This window comes from Mustela putorius, unplaced genomic scaffold, assembly GCF_011764305.1.
Source record: "Mustela putorius furo isolate JIRA1106 unplaced genomic scaffold, ASM1176430v1.1 tig00000196_pilon_pilon_pilon, whole genome shotgun sequence".
Lineage (NCBI taxonomy): Eukaryota > Metazoa > Chordata > Mammalia > Carnivora > Mustelidae > Mustela > Mustela putorius.
Genome location: NW_025421310.1, coordinates 15,312,530 through 15,332,351, shown reverse-complemented (window position 1 = coordinate 15,332,351; position 19,822 = coordinate 15,312,530). Strand labels below are relative to the sequence as shown.

General features: G+C 54.2%; 2 protein-coding genes across 2 annotated transcripts; both read right to left on the bottom strand.

Annotated features, from left to right (window-relative positions):
• Positions 1-243: 243 nt before the first annotated feature.
• Positions 244-3,665, bottom strand: CD79A (CD79a molecule). Its single transcript, XM_004767728.3, has 5 exons — positions 3,498-3,665; positions 1,787-2,107; positions 1,440-1,558; positions 840-908; positions 244-710 (listed from the first exon to the last, which is right to left on the bottom strand). The coding sequence occupies exons 1-5, from the start codon at positions 3,574-3,576 to the stop codon at positions 591-593; spliced, it is 708 nt and encodes a 235-aa protein (XP_004767785.2). The 5' UTR covers positions 3,577-3,665; the 3' UTR covers positions 244-590.
• Positions 3,666-7,220: 3,555 nt separating this feature from the next.
• On the bottom strand, positions 7,221-15,514 carry RPS19 (ribosomal protein S19). Its single transcript, XM_004767727.3, has 6 exons — positions 15,445-15,514; positions 14,913-14,983; positions 14,535-14,635; positions 8,775-8,958; positions 8,211-8,265; positions 7,221-7,283 (listed from the first exon to the last, which is right to left on the bottom strand). The coding sequence occupies exons 2-6, from the start codon at positions 14,981-14,983 to the stop codon at positions 7,257-7,259; spliced, it is 438 nt and encodes a 145-aa protein (XP_004767784.1). The 5' UTR covers positions 15,445-15,514; the 3' UTR covers positions 7,221-7,256.
• Positions 15,515-19,822: the final 4,308 nt, after the last annotated feature.

Below are 19,822 nucleotides of genomic sequence, written 5' to 3'. Positions count from 1 at the left end.
TGCCTCCTTTCTGTGTCCCCTGCCTGCTCAGGGACCTAGCCTAAGGTGAGGCACTACTCCAAACAATTCTTATTTCTGTCTGGTTACCTGGCCCCAGGTGAAAGGAGTGGGCACGGTTGGGGGTTGGGGAGTTGGTGGGGGCAGGATCCTGGGTCTAAGAGAGAAGGGGCCGGAGGCCTGGACTCCAGGGTCCCACCAGAAGAGGGGAGCATCCCCATGAGATCGACGACTCCTGCCAAGGTCTGCAGTAGGGAGGGATTTATTATCACTAAGTGGCCATGACAGAGCAGGGAGGGGAAGGGGACACTAACGAGGCTCAGCAATCAGGTCCCCTGGAGGCAGCGATTAAGGGCTCATTACCCGCTGGGTGTGGGGGGGAGGCTGGGAAAAGCCGCAGGAGGAGGGCTGAATTGGGGTATGTGCAGGTGGATGAGGATAGTCTAGAAGGAAGAGCAGACATGCTCAAGGGGGAAGTAGAGTCAGGACACTCCCGGGAAAGATCATGAAAAGAGAACCGAATGGGGCGGAGGGGGAGCAGGGAGAGGGAACACCAGAGCTGGCAGCCCAGCTGGCTAGGGCAGCCCACAGGGTCACGGCTTCTCCAGCTGGACGTCCCCGTCTCCGATGTGGAGGCTGCCCACGTCCTGGTAGGTGCCCTGGAGGCCTCGGGAGATGTCCTCATACATGGAGCAGTCATCCAGGTTCAGGCCCTGGGGTGAACATGTGGTGGGGGGCTTCAGCGCCCTGATGCCCAGATCCTGCCCCCAGATGACCCCAGGGAGGACCCCCATGAGAACCCCAATGCACATGCCCCTTGCCTGTCCCCACCCACCGCTCACCTCATATAGGTTTTCATCTTCGTAGTCATCTGGGGCGTCCATCCCAAACTTCATATTCTGCCATCGTTTCTGGGAGGGGGTGATTGGGAGGAGGGGGTGTGGGGGGAGAATATGTTTTCCCCACCGAACAACACTCTGGGGTGCCAAGAGGTGCTTTACCAGAGAGGATAAGGACTGGGCCCAAAGCCACACAGCAGTTGAGTGGCAGGTGTCTCTGGGTCCCCGCCTTACAGTTCTTGCACAAATAACAACTCTGCTAGAAATGGCAGTGGCTGGGTTGGTTGCCTGTCACCTAAGGCAGGGTTGGAGCAATTCAGTGACTCCAGGAGGACAGCCTTCCCTGGACACATCTGAGGGCCCCTGTGCTCCTGGGGGGGGGCAGCTAGAATGAGACACCATGGCTAGGGTGTGGGGGGCTAGAGTGAGGTACACCTGGGGGTGGGGAGTGAGGACAACCCTGCCAGGAGACTGAGCAAGGATGCGCTGCTGGGCCCCGCACCCTTTACAAATTCAGGTGTCCCTCAGTCATGTGAGGATGCTGTCACTCTCCCATTTTAGGGGGACCTCCACCTCAGAGGGCCCCAGTCCCTAGGGGCTCACCCTGAACAGCAGCAGCGTCCCAGGCACCACGGCGCAGAAGAGCAGGACGATGCCCTCGGCTGTGATGAGGTTGTTCTTGGTGGCTTCTCCCATGTCCAGGAAGGGTCTGGGGAGCCGCTCTGAGAGGAGGGGAGCCACTCAGAGCACGAGGGCCTCCCACCCCCAACCCGCCAGGCATCCCAGCCCTGTCCTGGCAAGAACGAGACCACCGAAGCCCTCCACCTGCAGTGAGCATGAGTGGGAACGCAAGTTTGCCCACAAGGGAAAGGGGCACCGGCTCCACCCCTACCGCACAGGTGGGGCAGGGGTGGGGCGGGAGGGGTCCAGGGCGCCGCTGGCTGGCTCACCGCGCACGCGGAGGTAGGTGCCGCAGGAGTACTGTTGGTTGACTTTCTGGTTGAGGCCTTTCTCCTCCACCCGGCACCTGTACAGGCCTCTGTGGCTCTTGTTCGCGGCCTGGATGCTCAGCTCACTGTGGGGGCCCTGGCCGTAGCTCCAGAACATGTCGGGCCAGGTGGCATTGCCTTGGATGATGCGCCACCACGTGACATTGAAGGTGCTGTCGCGGCTGCTATGGTTGTACAGGCACGGGACGTGGACCTCCTCCCCTAGGCTCACGGTCACTGAGGGTGGGCCCTCGTCCACCCACAGGGCCTGGCACCTGGGGCCTGCAGAGATGAGGAAGCGTTGGGGATTGTGATGGGGACCCAGGCCCCAGCAGTGGCAGCAGCCCAGGGTGCGTGTGTGTGTTGGGGGGGGCGGGTAGAAGGTTGAGGACACTCCCCAGGGAGGAGAGGGGGTTGGGGGAGGGGCCCACGGTGCAGGGAGTGAGGTTGCCTCTGTAGGGAGAGTAGTATCGAGGGGAGCAGAGAGAGGGCACACCTGTGGAGGATGGGGACAAGGACACCCATTGTCCCCCCATCTCTCCAGTGTGCCTCTTGCCACCCTCCCCACCTGTGCTCTGTGCTTTGGCCCCACTGAACTCACAGGCATTTGGATATTTGGCATCCTAGTGGCAGAAGTGCCCCTGTCCAGGGAGCTCTGTCCAGAATCCATTTGGACCTCACTGCCTCCGGGAGGCCTTCCAGGCTCACTTTCCCATCAGTCCCCAGCCCCACCTGACACCTGGCGCTTTATCTGGTGTAATCTCACAAAAGCCTTAGAGGTAGTTTCTCTCATTAACCCATTTTATAGGTGGGACAGCTGAGGCCCAGGGAGGGCAAATTTGTTGTCTAGCATCATGAGGGCAGCAAGAGTGGTTGGTGTTTCAAACCCTGAGCCTTCAGGCCCACCTTGCCCTGTGACCTCAGTCCCCACTCTCATTGCTTCTGTCAACCTGGGGGTCAGGAGTGACCTTAGCTGGCGGCTGGGCTGGGGGTTAGGGGAGGGGCCTTAGCAAGGTGGTTGGCTGCTGAGGAAACCCCCCCCCCCCCCCGCCCAAGGCCAGCCTCCTCTGGAAGGAGGAGGTGAGAGGTGAGGAAGAGAGGAGGAGGAAGATGTGGGGAGAGAGGCAGCAACCTGAGCCCCAGTGGTCACAGCCCCACCAGCTGGCATTGTGTGGGGTGGGGGTGGGGCAGCCGGGAACGGCAGCGTGGATGAGGCACCCCCTTCCCCAGCATAGGGGCTCCCTATGCAGTGGGGTGACTGAGATTCAAAGCAGAGAAGGAGAAACCGTTTCTTCTTTCTGAAGCTGAGCCCTACCCCCAAGTTGCCTTCCTGCCCCAGCTCTGAAGCTCAGTCAAGGGCAACCTTAGTTCCTTATTTTGACCTGTGGGGTTGAGGGGGTGGGGAAGTCGTCTGTCACCCCGGTCTTCCATGTGGCTGCGGACACCCCTTAAACTTTGCTGAACCCCCTCCGGCCTCCCCTCGTCCCTGCAGCCTGCTCCGGAAGTCTGCTTCAGGGGCTCTCCCAGCACCGGCCCCCCCACCTGCTGGCTCCTCACCCTCTGAACAGGGCCTTTCTTTCTGCCTGAGCCTTCTCTCCAGCCTCCTCAGTCCTCCCCACCCCACTGCTCGCCCCACCCCGCCGCCCCCAGCACCAGCCTGTCAGCCACGTACCCAGGTCAACAGCAGAGATTAGGAAGAAGAGCGTGATGGTGGCGCGCAGCGCTTGGAGGACTCCGGGACCCCCAGGCATCTCTCCCAGTGGGTTGGTTGGTCTGGGCTGCAGCAGTCCTGGGGTACCAGATTCCACCTCGGCTGGCCTGAAACCCCGCCCTACTTCCTGCCCAGCCCTGCCGGAGATGGGCTCCAATGGCCCCGCTGCTGGGCCCTTCTGCGCCCTTTGGCTCTGGGCCGCTGGGGCAGCCCCTGTTGGTGAGCTGCAGGCCCCTGGTGGAGAGAAACTGCTCCCTGCACCTGTGGCCATAATTCCCCTGAGGGGAGGCTGTTGGGAGGGAGGGGAAAGAGACCAGTCCTGGCAAGGAAGCCCCAGCCAGAGTTCAAGGTGCCCCTGCCTGCTGGCGGTCTGTCGGAGTGGTGGTTCTGAGCCTGTTCTCCGCTCCACACTGGCCTTAGGCAGAGCTCATGTCCTCTCTGAGCCTCTGTGTCTTCACTTCTTGGCGTTGGAATCAGGATTTAAAGGGGTCGTGTGTGCAAAGTTCTGAACACACGGCCCAGCCCATAGTAGGTGCTCAGTAAAAGGTGGTTTGTATTAATGCTCAGGAAATAAATGAGCTCTACGACTAGGCGGTGGCTTCCTGTTCTGAGCCTTGGCATTAAAAAAAAATTTTTTTTTAATTTTAAAGTAAATCTCTACACAAAGCGTGCGGCTCAAACTCACAACCCCAAGCCAAGTGTCACATGGTCTACTGACCTGGCCAGCCTGGTGCCCCAGCCTTGGCATTTTTAATCCAAGAGATGAGCACAAGTGTATCCCCCCAGTATTGTGACCGGAGATGATGTTCCCAGCACCTGGGGAGTTAAAGTCACGACAGGATCTTGATGAGAGTCAGCCTCCCCACGATTGGGCAAGGTAGGCCACCCCTCCCCACCCCATTTTTACAGAGAAAACGGGCCCAGAGAGATGCCATTGCTTGCCCCGTGTAATACAGCTTGCGAGCGGGGGAGCAGAGATTCGAAGTCACTTATGTGTGCCCACGTGCCTTTGAGCATTATTTTAGGTCACGCAGAAGGAAACGGACTTTGAGGAGTGGGGGTGGGGAATCACAGGCGATTGTTGAGAGGTTTGTGAGCAGTTGGGGCACTGTCACATACCCACGCAAGGAGACACGGGGTGGGGGTAGTTAGCTCACGGAGATATTCAGTAGCAAAAACTGAAACAGAAAGTCTGTGTGCGGCAGAATGGGATGCGCACAGTGTGACATAAGCAACTAGCAGAGTAGTACTCAGCAGGGGAAAAGGCAGTGCTCCACTCGTCAACACACCTGCATCTCAGAAATGAGGTGAAAAGGACAAAAAACCATGTAGCGTACAACAGTTGACTTGTTTTCAAAAGGCGAAACATCAGGTGCTGTTAGGGACACGTGGGTCTGTAGTTGAGGTGTGAACCCACGCAGGTGAGTGGCACCCAGTTCCTGAGAGGGGTTCCCTCTGGGGGAAGGGAAGAGGGCTGGGGCTGGGAGGGGTACACAGACGACTTTGACTGTCCTGGCTTTAGGTCTTGTTTTACTTAAGTTGGTCAGTGGAGGGGCGCCAGGGTGGCTCAATGGGTTAAGCCTCTACCTTCGGCTCAGGTCATGATCTCAGGGTCCTGGGATAGTCCCCTGCATCAGGTTCTCTGCTTGGTAGGGAGACTGCTTCCCTCTCTCTTTGCCTACTTGTAATCTGTCAAATAAGTAAAATCTTTAAAAGAAAAGAAGTTGGGCAGTGGGTCCATGGGTCTTTCTTACACACTAATAGGTATACTGTTTTGCATGCTCGAAGCGTAATTAAAAAAAAAAAAAATGCAACTTTCACCCACACAGAGGAGCATGGGCCTCGAGTTCATGGTTCCTGTGTTTGACTCTCAGGACCTGTCAGCTGACTGGTTGCTTGGGCCTCAGTTTCTTCTCCAGTAATCTGGGCTCTCCTGCCCACCCTTGCCCAGCCGTGAGAAAAGGACACAGTTCCCCTTCTCTGGCCTGGGAGCCCTACTCGCTCCCCGACCCTCTGGGGACCTAGGTGTTCTTCTGTGACCATGGCTGTGTAGCAGGTTACCAGCTCCTCCACAGTTTAGTTCCTTCTTATGACACCCCCTCCCACCCCCCAGGAAGAACTCGCTGGCGCAGACCAGGCAGCCCTACAAATTCCTTCTTTGGCAAGTCCATTTCCAGGCCCTCGACTGCCCCCCAGTGGCCAGAGGGACATCTGCTGGATCGCAAGCCCTCAGGCCCGGCAGGCTGATTGGGGACACCCACTGCATCAGCCAGCAGGTGGGCCTGGTGCCATGTGTGCCAACCCGGTACTGGGCCTCGCTGCATTGTGTTCTCTTGCCTACTCCAGGACCTCTTCGTCCTCCGTTGACAAAAAAGGAAACGATCCCAGAACAGGGAGCGACCCAAGGCCATGCCCAGGCTCATAATCCCTTGGGCCTTGTTTTTCCACTTCCCTTACTTCCAAAGGGCAGTTCGTTGCAGTGGTTAGAGCCTGATTGCCTGAGTTCAAGTTCCGGTTTTGCCACGCCTTTGCTGTGGTGCACAAATGATGACCCAACTTGTGACTTGACTTTCCTTATGTCCAAATGTGGGTGCTTCCGGCACCTTTGCAGGATTGCCTAGTCTGTTAAGTTTATTACGTACCTTGCCATGTGGTGGGCTGTTTAATCTGTGTAAATCCCCCAGCAGACTTCTGAGCTGGAACTGGGAGGGATGACAGCTTCATTCCCCACCAGATGTGGGATTGTTTTTTCTATCCTGAACACGAAGTAAGCAATGGGTCATGTGCTTGGTGTGCTGCTCTGTGCCAAGGCACGGTCTGTATGGCAACTGCAGATCCCTCAGGAGTGATACAGACAAGTGGAGGGCTCAGAGGAGGAATAAATTGCTCAGGATTGCACAGAATTAGGGTCAGAGCTGTTAGTCCAGTCTGAGTTCAAAGCGCAGACTTCACACTGTTAGTAAATGGATCTCAATAACCGGGCTGGGGAAAATCAGACCTTGGCCAAGCCAGCTCAGGCTCAGCATCTCAGTGCTCCCCAGGCAGTGGGTGGGTTTGGTCACATTGGGTCACTTCTCCAGGCTCAGCTTTCTGGGGTCTGCTGGCACACGCCCACTTAAGAGCCCTTTAAAGGTCCCACCCCATTCACACCAAGAGCCAATCACCACGCAGTACCCTAGAGGTGGTGCCACCTGAAGGCCCAGCTCAACCTCTGTGCAGGAGCCCCGCACACTGCTCCCCTCAGGTGGTGGCGGGTGTGGAAAGTGGCACCCCACCCCAACTCTGGGGAGAGATGAGCTCCAAAAGGTGCACACCAGGAACACTCAACCACCAGGAGTGAAGGCTGGCCGTCCCAGTCTACCTCCTTCAGGGAAAAAGCCACTTGCCCCTCCTGCTTTGTTCCAGCAGCGGACAGAGTGCCAGCTCTGCAGCCCAGGCCCAAAGTGGGGCCATGGCTTCAACAGCCACTCCTTTCAGTTTTCTCATCTTACTGAGAACAGCAAAGGCAGGATGTGGGGGGAGGGGCAAGAGCCTCCAGTGGCTATTGATGCCACAGCCCCCCAGGGGGCACCCTGGGTTGCCCCTTTCAGGAGGGAAAAAGTGAAGTTCAGGGCTCCTTCCTCGCGCCCCACAGTGGAAGGAAAACAGCCAGCCCAGAGAGAGAGAAAGAGACCCAGACGAGGATTATGAATGAGGCAATTTATTAACCCAGCATTTGTTCTAATGCTTCTTGTTGGCAGCTGCCACCTGCGGGAAGAGATGGGAAAGTAATTAGGATCAGGCGTGGGGTCTGTGTTCAGACATTCTGGAGCAGCTCCCACTACCCAAGGGACACCAAGCAAATGGGGTTGTGGCCTGAAGCACGTTCCCTGGGTCTGATCCCTACACCCTCAGGCACTTCTCCATTTTACAGATGCACCAACTGGGACTTAAGGATAGGAAGTGGGATTCCAACACCCACTGCCCTATCACCCACAACGATGTCCATGCCAGGCTCTGCCCTGCCCTGGAAGAGTTCACCAGCTCCTTCCAGGCTGCCCCCCGACAGCCAGGGGGCTGACACCTATTCTTTTGCTCCTTGACTAAGTGGCTAAGCCCCCTTCAAAGCTCCTAGGAGGCCCAAGTCAATGATACATAAAGAAGAAAACCAACAAGGGGTCCATGGCTGGTGCTGGGGACTCCCACTGTGGTACCCACTGAGCCCTCACTACCAACCCCTAGGGGTCTATGGGGGCGGGGGGAGACACAACTGGCTCCAGGCAAATGGACTCTGCCCCAAGGTGTCCAGCCAACAGTCATCTGGACAGAGGCTGGAGTTCCGAGCTGGCCTGCCTCCCCCTCTCCACACCCGTCCCATGTGGTGCTCAGCAGGCATGAATAGGAGGAAACCGTGCAGCCCCGATCCTAAGGCTGCAGACATGGGCAGAGGCAGCTGTGGGGAACAGGTCCTGCTCGAGGAACAAGCCCAGCTGCACCGCAGGCTTGGGGCCCTTCACCCCGGCACCAGCATTTCCAACCGGCTCTAGCAGGAAAGCAGTCAGAATTTTCTCCTGCCCCCCTCCCCACCCTGGGCAGTGCCCTCCAGGGAAGGACACTGACCTAACAAAGCTCAGGCTTTGAAGCATCCTGTGCAGTGACTCAGGGACCCAGCCCTGGCCCACACCCAGGCCTCACCTGTCCGGCGATTCTGTCCAGATCTCTCTGTCCCTGAGGTGTCAGTTTGCGGCCCCTGCGGGAGAAGTCATGCAGCGCCTCGTGAGCACAGGCTCTCAGCCCTGTCACTGCCAGGCCCCTCCTGGATGGGAGCCAGGCTTCCCAAGAAGGCACCTAGCCATGAGCCCACAGGACACCAGCCAAGTCCCACTGAGGGCCCCAGTCAACTGCATTCTAAGGAGCTGGGAGCAGGAGCGGGAGCCCCCCTGGGAGCTGCCGGGTGTCGTTTGTGCAAGCATTAGATCAAAAGCCCCGAAAAATCAATTGGGAAAAGTTAACGAGCAGGCTAATGAAAGCGGACAGTCGCTAAATTACCTTCCTGGAGCTCGGGGTAGTCAGCCAGTGAGGTCGGGGTGAGGCCCCTCACGGTTCGCTTTTCTGCAGAATCCCCTGCCTAAGGGGCAAGCTGCAGCCTGTGCAGGACAGACCCAGCACTTCCCCACACGGGGGAAGGATGGTGCTAGATAACTTCATTATAGGTGATCTGACCCCAGGCTCTTCATCACTCCCCCCACCCCTGCTTACCCATCTTGGTCCTTTTCCACCATTTTCAGCCCCTCTAGGGCTTGTAGAACCCTGCGGGCCACGCTCTTGGAGCCTCTACTGAAGTGGCTAGGCATGACCCCGTTTCTCTGGCGTCCCCCGTAGATCTTGGTCATGGAGCCGACCCCAGCGCCGCCCCGGAGGTACAGGTGCCGTGCTGTGGAAGCTGCGGGTGGCGGGTGTGTGCGCAGATGTGAGGACGCTTCTCAAGCAGAGAAGGCTCCTCTCCACGGCCGAGGCAGGCCGTGGGAAGGGCCTTGCTCAAGGTCACACACATATCACTTGTGTGTGTGGCTGCTACTTCTTCCCATTGTATAGCCCCGGGAACTGAGAGCACACACCAAGACCCAGTGGCAGGCCACCACTGCCCAGCTACCCCACACTAAGTGTCCCCGCACTCTGCGCCCAGCCTGGGAGACTGTAGGGCCCGCCACAGCCGTACTGCCGTAAGGTGGGATTCTGTCCTGCAGGCAGAGCCTGGCAAATGCTTAAGTTGTGACTGTCTACCTCCATGTGCCCAGGCCTGAGGGGCAGCAGGGTAGGAGAGCCAGGCCACTACCCAGGTGCAGCCCCCTGAACCCCTCAGCCCCGGAAAACTCAGGGTTAGAACAGACACCCCATGCAACCTGCAATGGGTATCCCACCCCACCAGGGACACAGGCTTCTTAGCTCTAGCCTGGCTTGGGCAAGTCCCCGGTCCCTCACTGTTGTGTTCAACAGGCCTGCTTCTCCCCGGGGCCCTGTGCCATCTGCTTTTCGTCTTCTCCCCGAGGCAGTAAGATGGTCTCAGGACCTGGCCTGCCGGTATGGCCTTGGCTCGCCACTCACCCTCATCTGAGAACCAGGAGTAATGGTCCCTCAGAAGAGCGTGGCTGTCACTGCCCAGGCGTCTAGCGTCGTTCTCTTTCACAGAAAAGCCAACAGGCTCCGGAAGACACTGGCCTCATGTCACACAGCTCTGAGGAACAGCCCCTCAGACTGTTCTGGCTTTCTACCTCAGGGGGCCACTGAATTGTGAAGGAACTGGGGCCTGATACAGGGCCTCTAGGTCACTCCAGGACTCCTGAAGCCCAGCACACAAGGTTTAGTCCTGCAGCTCAGAGAGGGAATCAGGACTCAGTCGGCCAGTAACCACTAACTCCCAAGAGCCGGTGCCAGGCCATGGCCATGACCCTCCAGCTCAGGGTGGGGTAAAACGCGAACTCCTCCTCCCTGCCTGCCCCCTCAGAGTAGTTCTTCCCCAGCCCCCTCCACCCCTGTAAGATGGTCTCCAGATACAGCTGAGGGCTTCTGGGGGCCACGGCACAGCCGAAACCACCCCCACCCATCAGGGCCACCACACACCCGCGCCTCAGGTTCCCTGCTTGCAGTCTCTGCTCACTTTAAAACCCTTCTCCTTGGTTCTTGCTCCCTCTTTACCCTGCAGTGCTCCCAACACCTCCAAGCCCAAACCCCCCTTCCAGAGACATCACCGGAGCACCCCAAACTTTCAGACCAGCTCATATGCCCAGCAGCGGCCACCCTTCCCCACTGAGCCTGTCACAGAGCATGTGCTGACTGGGGTGGAGACCTGCTCTCCCACGCGGGATGCACCCAGGGCTGGGGAGCGCAGGACGGCCTCACAAAAGGGGTGAGATGAACACTGAGCCCACAGAGCCCAGGAGAGGCCTGGCCAAGACAGGACCAAGGCTCCACCCAGTCCTGATCTGGGCTCCGTATGAAAAGGAGTGGCCAACCCGCGCTGAGCACTAACACCGGGTCTGAACCCCAACACTGCTGCTCAGCAGCTGTGAGTCCGCCCCCGATTCCAGTGGTCTGGGCCACGGTACCCAAAGGGCAAGATTTCCTTCATCCGAGAAGGGAGCGGCAGAGAATAAGCTCCAGCCAAGTCCAGCTGTTAGTTGCTTCAAGGAAGGCGAGGTGAGTTCCATTAAAAAGCTGCATAAAATCATCCAGTGTGGTGTCAGACATCACAAGCCTAGGTGTCCCCCCACCCACCCCGCTGATACTATTTTCCTGACCCATTATAAGGGAGAGTATTAACTTCACAAATTGAAGAGTATTATAGCCAAAATAAACAAAATACTGACCCATTCCCTACACCTCCCCACCCCTGCTGGAGACCCAGGTCCCAATCCCTTTGAAACAGAGGTGCTATGCCACAGATCCTGGCCATCCTGCGGTGTATGAGGGGCACGGTGAGCCAGGTGTCTGCACAAATGGCTTCTCCTCGAGTCCCTCTGAGGGCTTTCTGCTGCGCTCCTCTTGGGGAATCCTGTCCCTAGTAACCAGTCTGCACCTCCACCTGCAAAGGAAGGACCAGCAGCATGCCCTGTGCACTGGGCACCAGGTGGAGGAATGTCACAAGGGACTGGGGGGGGGACTGGAGCACCTGGCAGACCACAGGAACTGCACAGGTGTCTTCGCAGCTCAGCATCTCAACAGCTGGTTTTAAGTTCAGATCTGTGATCCCACCCTGACCTACCGGGTCACAAAGTGGCCTCCCAGATACATCTTGCCCTCAACCCTTCTCTGCTGAGCTTCTAAGGACAGACTTACTTTCCCTGCCTTGTCATCCGTTAACTTGTTCCTGCATGGTCTACAAGGCCGTCCTCCCCGTAACACAGCAGGAGTCAGAGAGGACCAGGTTCAATCCTATCATGAATTGCATTCAGATGTCCCAATTCAGCAGCAGTTGGCTAACAAGACAATGGATTCTCACCTCACTCCCAAGCAGGACCTTCTGGGAATCAAGAGGTCAAGAGACTTGCCTAAGGCCATACTGAAACACCCTCTTCACAAAGCCCAATGGTGGCCTTTCCTTGATGCTCTTAAGAGCAAGAAGCTCCTGACACAGGTTCTTTCCAGCCCTACCTCACCCTTCAGCCCACACCATTGTGCCTCAGTACTTCTCACTCCTATAGCTCTGTTCCTCTTCCAGAGCACCCTCAGGTGGGTTCTGCCATGTCCTGTTTTATCCACCCCCACCCCTCAGCGATCAAAACCTGGTCGCTCCACGATGGCCCCCACATGCCTCCAGACGTCAGTCCCCACACCACCTCCTGCCAGAGCTCAGCCTCCAGCACAGACTACTGCCCCACTGTGCTCTGGTTCCATACCCCAAGGGGATGAGCCAAGGCCCTATGATCCAGAGAAGGAATAAAGCACATACAACACAGACCCTGGTTTTGGAGTTAGCCTCCAGGACTCTCCCATGGTCAGCCTGCCTGTCTATACCTCAGTTTCCTCTTTGGTAATGGAAGTATCTCCTAGGATTTGTCTGGAGTATGAGCTAGCCCTATGGAGGTGGGAGCATTCCAGCTGGCAAACTTCCCCTGCAAAGGGTCAAAGTCAGAATCTTCGGTATAGTATGTCACGTAGGATGTCACAACTGCAACTCTGCCTCTGATGTGAATATAAAATAGGCATGGTAGTGTCCCAACAAAAAGGTACACACTCTGGGGTGCCTGGGTGGCTCAGTGGGTTAAAGCCTCTGCCTTCGGCTCAGGTCATGATCCCAGGGTTCTGGGATCGATCCCCACATCAGGCTCTCTGCTCAGCAGGGAGCCTGCTCCCTCGACCTGCCTCTTTACCTACTTGTGATATCTGTGAAATAAATAAATTATTAAAAAAAAAAAAAAAAAGGGTACACACTCAACAAACCTGGGTCTAGAACCACCACGCTCTGGCACTAAGGCAGTTAGGCCAAGATCAAAAAGGGAGTAAGGGGGGGCAACTGGGTTGCTCAGTTGGTTAGGTGTCAGCCTTTGGCTCTGGTTATGACCCTGGGGTCCTGGGATGGAGCCTCACATCAGGCTCTCCCTGCTTGGCAAGGAGCCTATGTCTCACCCTCCCTCTGCCTGCTGCTCACCCTGCTGGTGCGTGTGCTCTTTCTCAAATGAATTAAACAATCTTAAAAAAAGGCATTTGGGAACCTTGAGGAAAGGAGGCCAGGAGAGCAGGTAGAGGATGCACACTTCATGTGAGTTGTCAGAAAAGGAGCAGGGCGGGCAAAGAGATCACAGCCACAGTAAGACTCATCTGTGTGTACTGCCCAGCGTCTTTAACTAATTTCCCTCTAAGCTTTGCCCAACTAAAAAAACCAAAAACCATGAAATGCAGCCAAGGGAAGAGAAGTGGAGACCCGCCCCCTCAAGTGATGGCGTGGGTGCGGCAGATCTGAGGCATCACTGTCTGGCATGTCACTTGACCTTTCTGACAACAACCACAAAAACAGAAACCACAGCACTACCTGATAAGTTCTGAATTAGCCAGATTAAACAAAATACACGTATCTACCTGACCGTACCAAAAAGGCTAGACTTTCTCATTTTAGATCCGAAGCCGCCTTGACCAACTGATTCTTGGGGCACTGCCAAAGATCATTCAGGGTAGCCTTGTTTCCCAAGATGGACGGACGGGGTGGTGGTCTCATTCAGGCTCCAACACTGATGTGCCCGGGGAAGTCATGTCAGCTTCCCTCCACCAGCCCCATTTTCTAAAAGCACAGCAGTGATGCCCACCACATGCATATGCCACCCACCCTCCCCATGAGTTGGCTGTTTCATCCTCAGTGGTCTGAGGCTGTGGCCGAGACCTACTGGCCCCTACGTCCAGTCTAGAGCCTGAATTAGCATGGATCTCATGACATTCCACGCATGAGTCCATCACAAATCTACGAAACTGTCTGTGCTCCAAGGTGCCAAGGCAACCTGTACCGAGGCCAACTCTTCTCAAGGTCATCCTTCAATCTTCTCAATTTCCAAACCTTGCTTCCCACCTACTTCCTATCTGGAGACAAGCTTTGGCCAGGATGGAGCTCCTATACCACAGAGGAAAGCTGAAAGCTGCAGAGGCCAAGAGCCCTTAGTGAAGGCCTATGCAGAGGCTGCCACCTCGAACAGTCTTGCACCGAGCACCCCCTATAATTCCTAAACTAGACTTTTGTAGGGTGACAGCTTGGAGAAACCCGAAATGTCAAGGACAGGTGCAAAACAGCACTGTGCTATCAGGTGCTACATTTAAGTCATTCATTCCAAGTTGGCATCACTGGAAGACTTAATAAAAAGGGGGGGGGGGCTGGCATGGTTACCAGGGTGACCACAGGCCTTCTTTGGGCCCTTGGGCCCTACCAAGATTTACAGCAGTGATAAGGCCAGACCTCCACCTCTCAAGAAAAACTTACTAGAGAGACAAGGAGAAAGCTGGCCTGACGATCTGAATAAAAACTAGACAGTTGACTTGAAGTCTGCCACAAGTACACTTAACAGCATTTTTACAGCCATAAGCTCATTTGATTCCCACTATAATCCTGCAGTGGTACAATCATTAGCCCCATTTTAGAGAGGACCACAAGAGGCACAGGCAGATAGAGGTCACACAGTCAAGTGGTGCAGATGGACCTGAGTCTAGACCGCATTAACACAGAAAGGTAAATACCTCCCTCTAAACATGCCCCCTTTGAATATGAACTTATTTGACTCTAGGTTTTCCTGGAGACTCAGAGAAAGCCGCAGGTCCTCACACAAGCCTCTTACAGAGAAAGAGACTCAGAATGTGAAGATACTGAGTGTCACACAGGGCATGCACAGACAGTCCGAGGTTTCTCCTCACACTGCAGGCCAGCTATGGCAAAGAGTTTCACCTCTCTTGCAATCTTGGGTTCAGAGATAATGGGAAGGTACGGTGTGTGCTAGAGCCACCCAAGCCCCCAGTCCCCAGCCAGAGGCCCCAGTTCCTCACCAGCTCGTGTGTAGAACCAGTTCTCATCATAGGGAGCAAGCTCTTTATGCTTGGCCAGCTTGACGGTGTCTACCCATTCAGGGACTTTCAGCTTCCCAGACCTGGGACCAACAGTGAGAAAGGCACGACTCAGAAGCCCGCACACTCCACCCCCCAAATCCCCTCTGCTCGGCAGGACAGCAGGTTAATAGGAGGCCCATGTGTCCCAGAATGCAAAGCACGAAACCCCACTACAAGCCAGACACTGCCTCACACAGACAAGAGAACTCCACACGAGACCTCACACCACCCCTCCCTAGAAGAAAAACAACGCCCACCGAGGAGCCAGGCGAAGACCACAGCCTCCACCTGCGCTAAAGCCCCGGTCCCCACACTCACTTTTTGAGGAAAGCTGCCAGAGCTCTGACGAACTCCTGCTGGTTCACGTCTTTTACAGTAACTCCAGGCATCTGAGGGAGAAAGAGCAAGCACGTGAGCTCAGGACCCGCGCGGACGAACGACAGGGGCCGGGACCTCGCCCCACGCGACCGAAACCGCCGCACTCCTGTGACTTCCCAAGATCCCGCTTCGGGACTGGGCCCTGAAGGCCCCTGCGCCTGTGGGCACTCGAGTTCACCGCCACTCAAGACCTCTGCGCAAAAGGAGGGGCTGGAGCCGCTGCGGAAACGCTGGAAGACCCGAGCCCCCGATCCGAGGACGGCCCCCGCATCCACGCCGCCCACCTGGTCCGGTCTCGTTTTCCGGACCGCGCCGACCGGGCATGTTCGGGCCTGCCGCTCGCACGTGGCTGCGGCTCCAAGGGGCGGAGCGGCCACACACAGTCGCCCCGGAGCCCTCGGGCACGCGCTCCCGGCTGGGGAGTCCGGCCCTGACGCCCCGCGCCCAGCCCGAACCGGAGCGCCCGCCTTACCGTGCGGCCTCCGCGCTGCCAGCCAGGGGAAAGGGAGCAACGGGGTTTCCCGGGCGCACAAGTCGGGCGTCGGGTCTCGCGAGAGGTTCGAGAGCCCGCGAGAGTGGAGCCAGACGAGCAGCCCCGCCTCTCTCAGGGCGAATCAGGCTTCGTCTCTGCGGAGATGGGCGGGTGCGTGGGGAGGAGGCTGGCTCGCGAAGGGAGAAGCCGAGGGCGAGGGGATGGAGGCGCGCTTCCTCTCAGCCTTTTGCCCTCCGGGTGTGAAACAGAGCTCCCCTCCTCAACTGGGGGTTGTGTGGTTTCGTTTGAGTCGATTGTGGCGGAAGGAACAGCGGCGGAGGACACGGTGGTGGCGGAAGTTTTGCGGCATTTGAATGGACGGGAGAGTAACCCGGTTACCACCCCCTTTCTGGGAGGAAGTGGCTTTTCGGGACGGAAGTGGGGCTAGTAAGGGCGGAACTGTGACGGGGAAGCCTGCGGATACACGAGGAGGAAATGTGTGCGACCACCAGTTCTCGGGAGAGCAGGCGGAGCCGGACCACCCCTGTTAGGGCGGAAACTGCTTCATCACGGCCCAGGCGACCGCTGTGGGAAGGAGGCACCGCAGGCAGGGAGGAGACCGGGGCAGGGATAAAAAGGCAGAGGCGGGACCTGCGGAGATGTTACGGCGGCTCTGCAGCCTAGTGCCGGAATGTGTTCGCTCAATGCTTCGGGAATCTATCCCGCAGGGAGTCTATCCACCTCACTGACCTGACCGGGTCCAGTCTGCCCACTTGCCCTTTGAGCGCTTCAATTTATCCGTGAAGAGAAAGAAAATACAATTTAAATAGATACACGGAAATCCCGTTTGTTTGCCCGTTTTAAATTACTGCTCCTGTACAAGGCGTATCAAATTCTTTTTTTTTTTTAAGATTTTATTTGACAGACAGGTCACAAGTAGGCAGAGAGGCAGGTAGAGAAAGAGGAGGAAGCAGGCTCCCCGCTGAACAGAGAGCCCAATGCTGGGCTCGATCCCAGAAGTCTGGGATCATGACCTGAGCCGAAGGCAGAGGTTTTAATCCACTGATTAAAATCCACTTTTTGTGTGCCTACTCTGTGCCAGGCACAGATAAATGTTATGTAGTGTTACATGCGTAATCTAGTGTAATCCTTGTCAGTTCCAACAATCAAACACTGAAGGGACTCACTTACTGTCCAATAAAGTTGTTAACTTGCTGCAGAAAGGGAGTCATTTAAATGTGTGTGGTTATTATGTTGAAAAGATAGAGTTTAAAAAATAAGATCAAATAGTAGTTTTCCCACAGTGAGATACTGTGTATGCAAAGCACCTTTTTTTTTTTTTAAGATTTTATTTATTTATTTGACAAGAGAGAGATCACAGGCAGAGCAGCAGGCAGAGAGAGAGGGGGAAGCAGGCTCCCTGCTGATCAGAGAGCCCGATGTGGGGCTTGATCCCAGGACCCTGAGATCACAACCCAAGCTGAAGGCAGAGGCATAACAAACTGAGCCACCCAGGTGCCCCCACCTTGGTTATTAATAAGCCAGTATGTTATGCCAGTATCTGTTAAAAAATTAAAACCAACTATTTTAGTTGGTTCAAGCTGCTATAACACAATACCATAGATAGTGGCTTATAAACAACAGAAATTTATTTCTCATAGTTCTGGAGGCTGGGAAAGTCCAAAACCAAAGTGCCAGCAGATCTAGTGTCCTGTGAGGGCCAGCCTCCTCGTTTATAGCCATCTTTTTGCTATGTCCTCACATGGCAGAGAGGTGAGTGAGGGAGCTCTTTGGGGAATATTTTATTAGGGCACTAATCTCTCCTAAGGCACTGCCTCCAAATGCCATTACAAGTGGAAATTAGGTTTCAGTATAGGAATTTTGGGGGGTGACACAAACATTTGGTCTAGAACATAAACTATGCTTCTAAGCATGAAAACATCATGTATTTAGTTTCATGCAGAATGTTGTTGAAACCTATTTCACACTTAGAATAGTTTAAGTGTCTCAGATTCCCCCCCAGAATCAACATATGTGTGTTTGACTATGTAAGTTGTATGCATGTGTAAGTATAAATGTTCATATACTTGGATAACTTATATTCACCTTTTATACATTTCTGATATACATTTTAAAGATTTTATTTGACAGAGAGAGATACAGCAAGAGAGGGAATACAAGCAGGGGGAGTGGGAGAGGGAGAAGCAGGCTGCCCGCTGAGCGGGGAGCCCGATGCGGTGCTTGATTCCAGGACCCCGGGATCATGACCTGAAGCTAAGGCAGAGGCTTTAACCCACTGAGCCACCCAGGCGCCCGTTGATGTACATTTCTAATATCAGTGCTAAATCATTTAAGCTTAATTCACTTGGGCCAATTTACTAAGTATTTTTTTTTTTTAAGAGCTGTCCAGGGACGCCTGGGTGGCTCAGTTGGTTGGACGACTGCCTTCGGCTCAGGTCATGATCTCGGAATCCCGGGATCGAGTCCCGCATCAGGCTCCCAGCTCCATGGAGAGTCTGCTTCTCCCTCTGACCTTCCCCTCGCTCATGCTCTCTCTCACTGTCTCTCTCTCAAGTAAATAAATAAAATCTTTAAAAAAAAAAAAAAAAAGAGCTGTCCAGAGGAACTGTGTAGGGTGCCTCACCAAACAAAAGAAGACATGGGGATAATACAGGTTTTGGGGAAGAATGTTACGTAAAATTTATATATTAAGCAGAGCTTTAATGGACTCAAAGCAAAGCAGTTCCTATATAATGGAGTCAGCATCTTGCCTGGGCAGAGAAGCAGACACAAAGTCCTGTTTCTTCAGAAATTATAGAGTTAAGATAAATGTGAAACGTTATCTTCAGAAATCCCTCCTCTGAAGGTCAGCACCCGGGTTGGAAATCATAGCTGCTTCTCTATGTTACAGTGATCCTTCAGGCAAGAGTGAGATGTCCCCTTCTCACTATTACAATGATTTCAAAGAGCCTATGATTTCAGATGACATGGTTTCTCAGTAGTACATCCTTGGTGTTAATTTTTACAGATTTGTAATCTTAACAACTCTCTAAGGTGGTTACAAACCAGGCAACCGAGTTTTAGAGATTCAAGTTGCTTGACCTCAAGCTGGGATTTGAATCCACAACTGATGACTCTCCTACATTTTTCAATAATTCTATAGATAGAGAATTTAAAAATCATTAGAAGTTGTGGTACATCTAGGTAATAGAATGCTATTCAGTGCTAATTAGAAAGGAACTATCGGGACATGGAAAGACATACAGCAAACTTAGATGCATATTGCTACATGAAAGAAGGCAATCTGAAAAGGCATACTATAGGATTCCCACTATATGACATTCTGGGGAAAAAGGCAAAATTATGGAAACAGTAAAAAGGTCATTGGTGGCTAGGATTTAGTGCAGGTAGGGACAAATAGTAGGTGGAACACAGAGAAATCTTAGGACAGTGAAACTTTCTTGTGCAATATGGGTGCCTGGATGGCTCAGTTGGTTAAGTGTCTGCTTTTGGCTCAGGTCATGATACCAGGGTCCTGGGATCAAGTCCCACATTGGGCTCCTTGCTCAGTGGGGAGCCTGCTTCTCCCCATACTTGTGCTCTCTCTATAAATAAATAAAATCTTACAAAACAAAACTATTCTCTGTGATACTATAATGGTGGATACATGTCATCATATATTTGTCCAAATCCATACACTGTACAAATAAGAATGAACCCTAATGTAAACTATGGACTTTGGGTGGCGATGACACATCAGTGTAAGTTGATCAACTTTAAAAAATGTACCATTCTAGTGGGGAATGTTGATAGTGGAGGAGGCTGTGCTTGTGTGGGGGCAGGGAGACCATGAGAACACTTACAGTGTGCTCAATTTTTCTGTGAAAAACTGCTCTAAAATGTAAACGTTTGAAAAAGAAGAAAACTGAGCCACCATTTGAAAATTAAGATGTTCTACAAAGAAATTCAATTTTTCAGCTTCTCTTGAAGAACCAGAAATTGTGGCTATAGCCACTGTCCTGCCTGGCAATAATCCACTAAGGTAAAGGAGGCTCTCTCCTTAGGCAGGGCATGCATTCTCAGTTTTCTAGGGCTCATCCAGTTTTCTTTACTCATTTACATGATCTGCTTGGCCCTGTATGCATTTCAGTTTGTAGCCCTCTGACAGCTGGAAATGATCTATGCCTGGCACTGAGCAGGCACTTCATTGTTGAATCAGTGAATCTCCCACTATCTTCCTCTACCAATCCTTCTTATATAGCTATAAGAAATCCAAGTTTGTATTTATTTATGCTAGTTACTGAAAAGTAGGTTGAACAAGTCCTTTGTGTCAGGATAGACTAGATTACGGTGCAGCAACAAACAATCCCCAAATCTC

Excerpts from the sequence above, each read along its gene's own strand:
- RPS19 (XM_004767727.3), bottom strand. The coding sequence starts at position 14,983 with ATGCCTGGAGTTACTGTAAAAGACGTGAACCAGCAGGAGTTCGTCAGA. Across the intron at positions 14,636-14,912 it reads CTGGCAGCTTTCCTCAAAAA|GTCTGGGAAGCTGAAAGTCC; the intron begins GTGAGTGTGGGG and ends TGTTGGTCCCAG. Across the intron at positions 7,284-8,210 it reads TGGACAGAATCGCCGGACAG|GTGGCAGCTGCCAACAAGAA; the intron begins GTGAGGCCTGGG and ends CTCTTCCCGCAG.
- CD79A (XM_004767728.3), bottom strand. The coding sequence starts at position 3,576 with ATGCCTGGGGGTCCCGGAGTCCTCCAAGCGCTGCGCGCCACCATCACG. Across the intron at positions 909-1,439 it reads GGACGCTGCTGCTGTTCAGG|AAACGATGGCAGAATATGAA; the intron begins GTGAGCCCCTAG and ends ACCCCCTCCCAG. Across the intron at positions 711-839 it reads AAGATGAAAACCTATATGAG|GGCCTGAACCTGGATGACTG; the intron begins GTGAGCGGTGGG and ends TGTTCACCCCAG.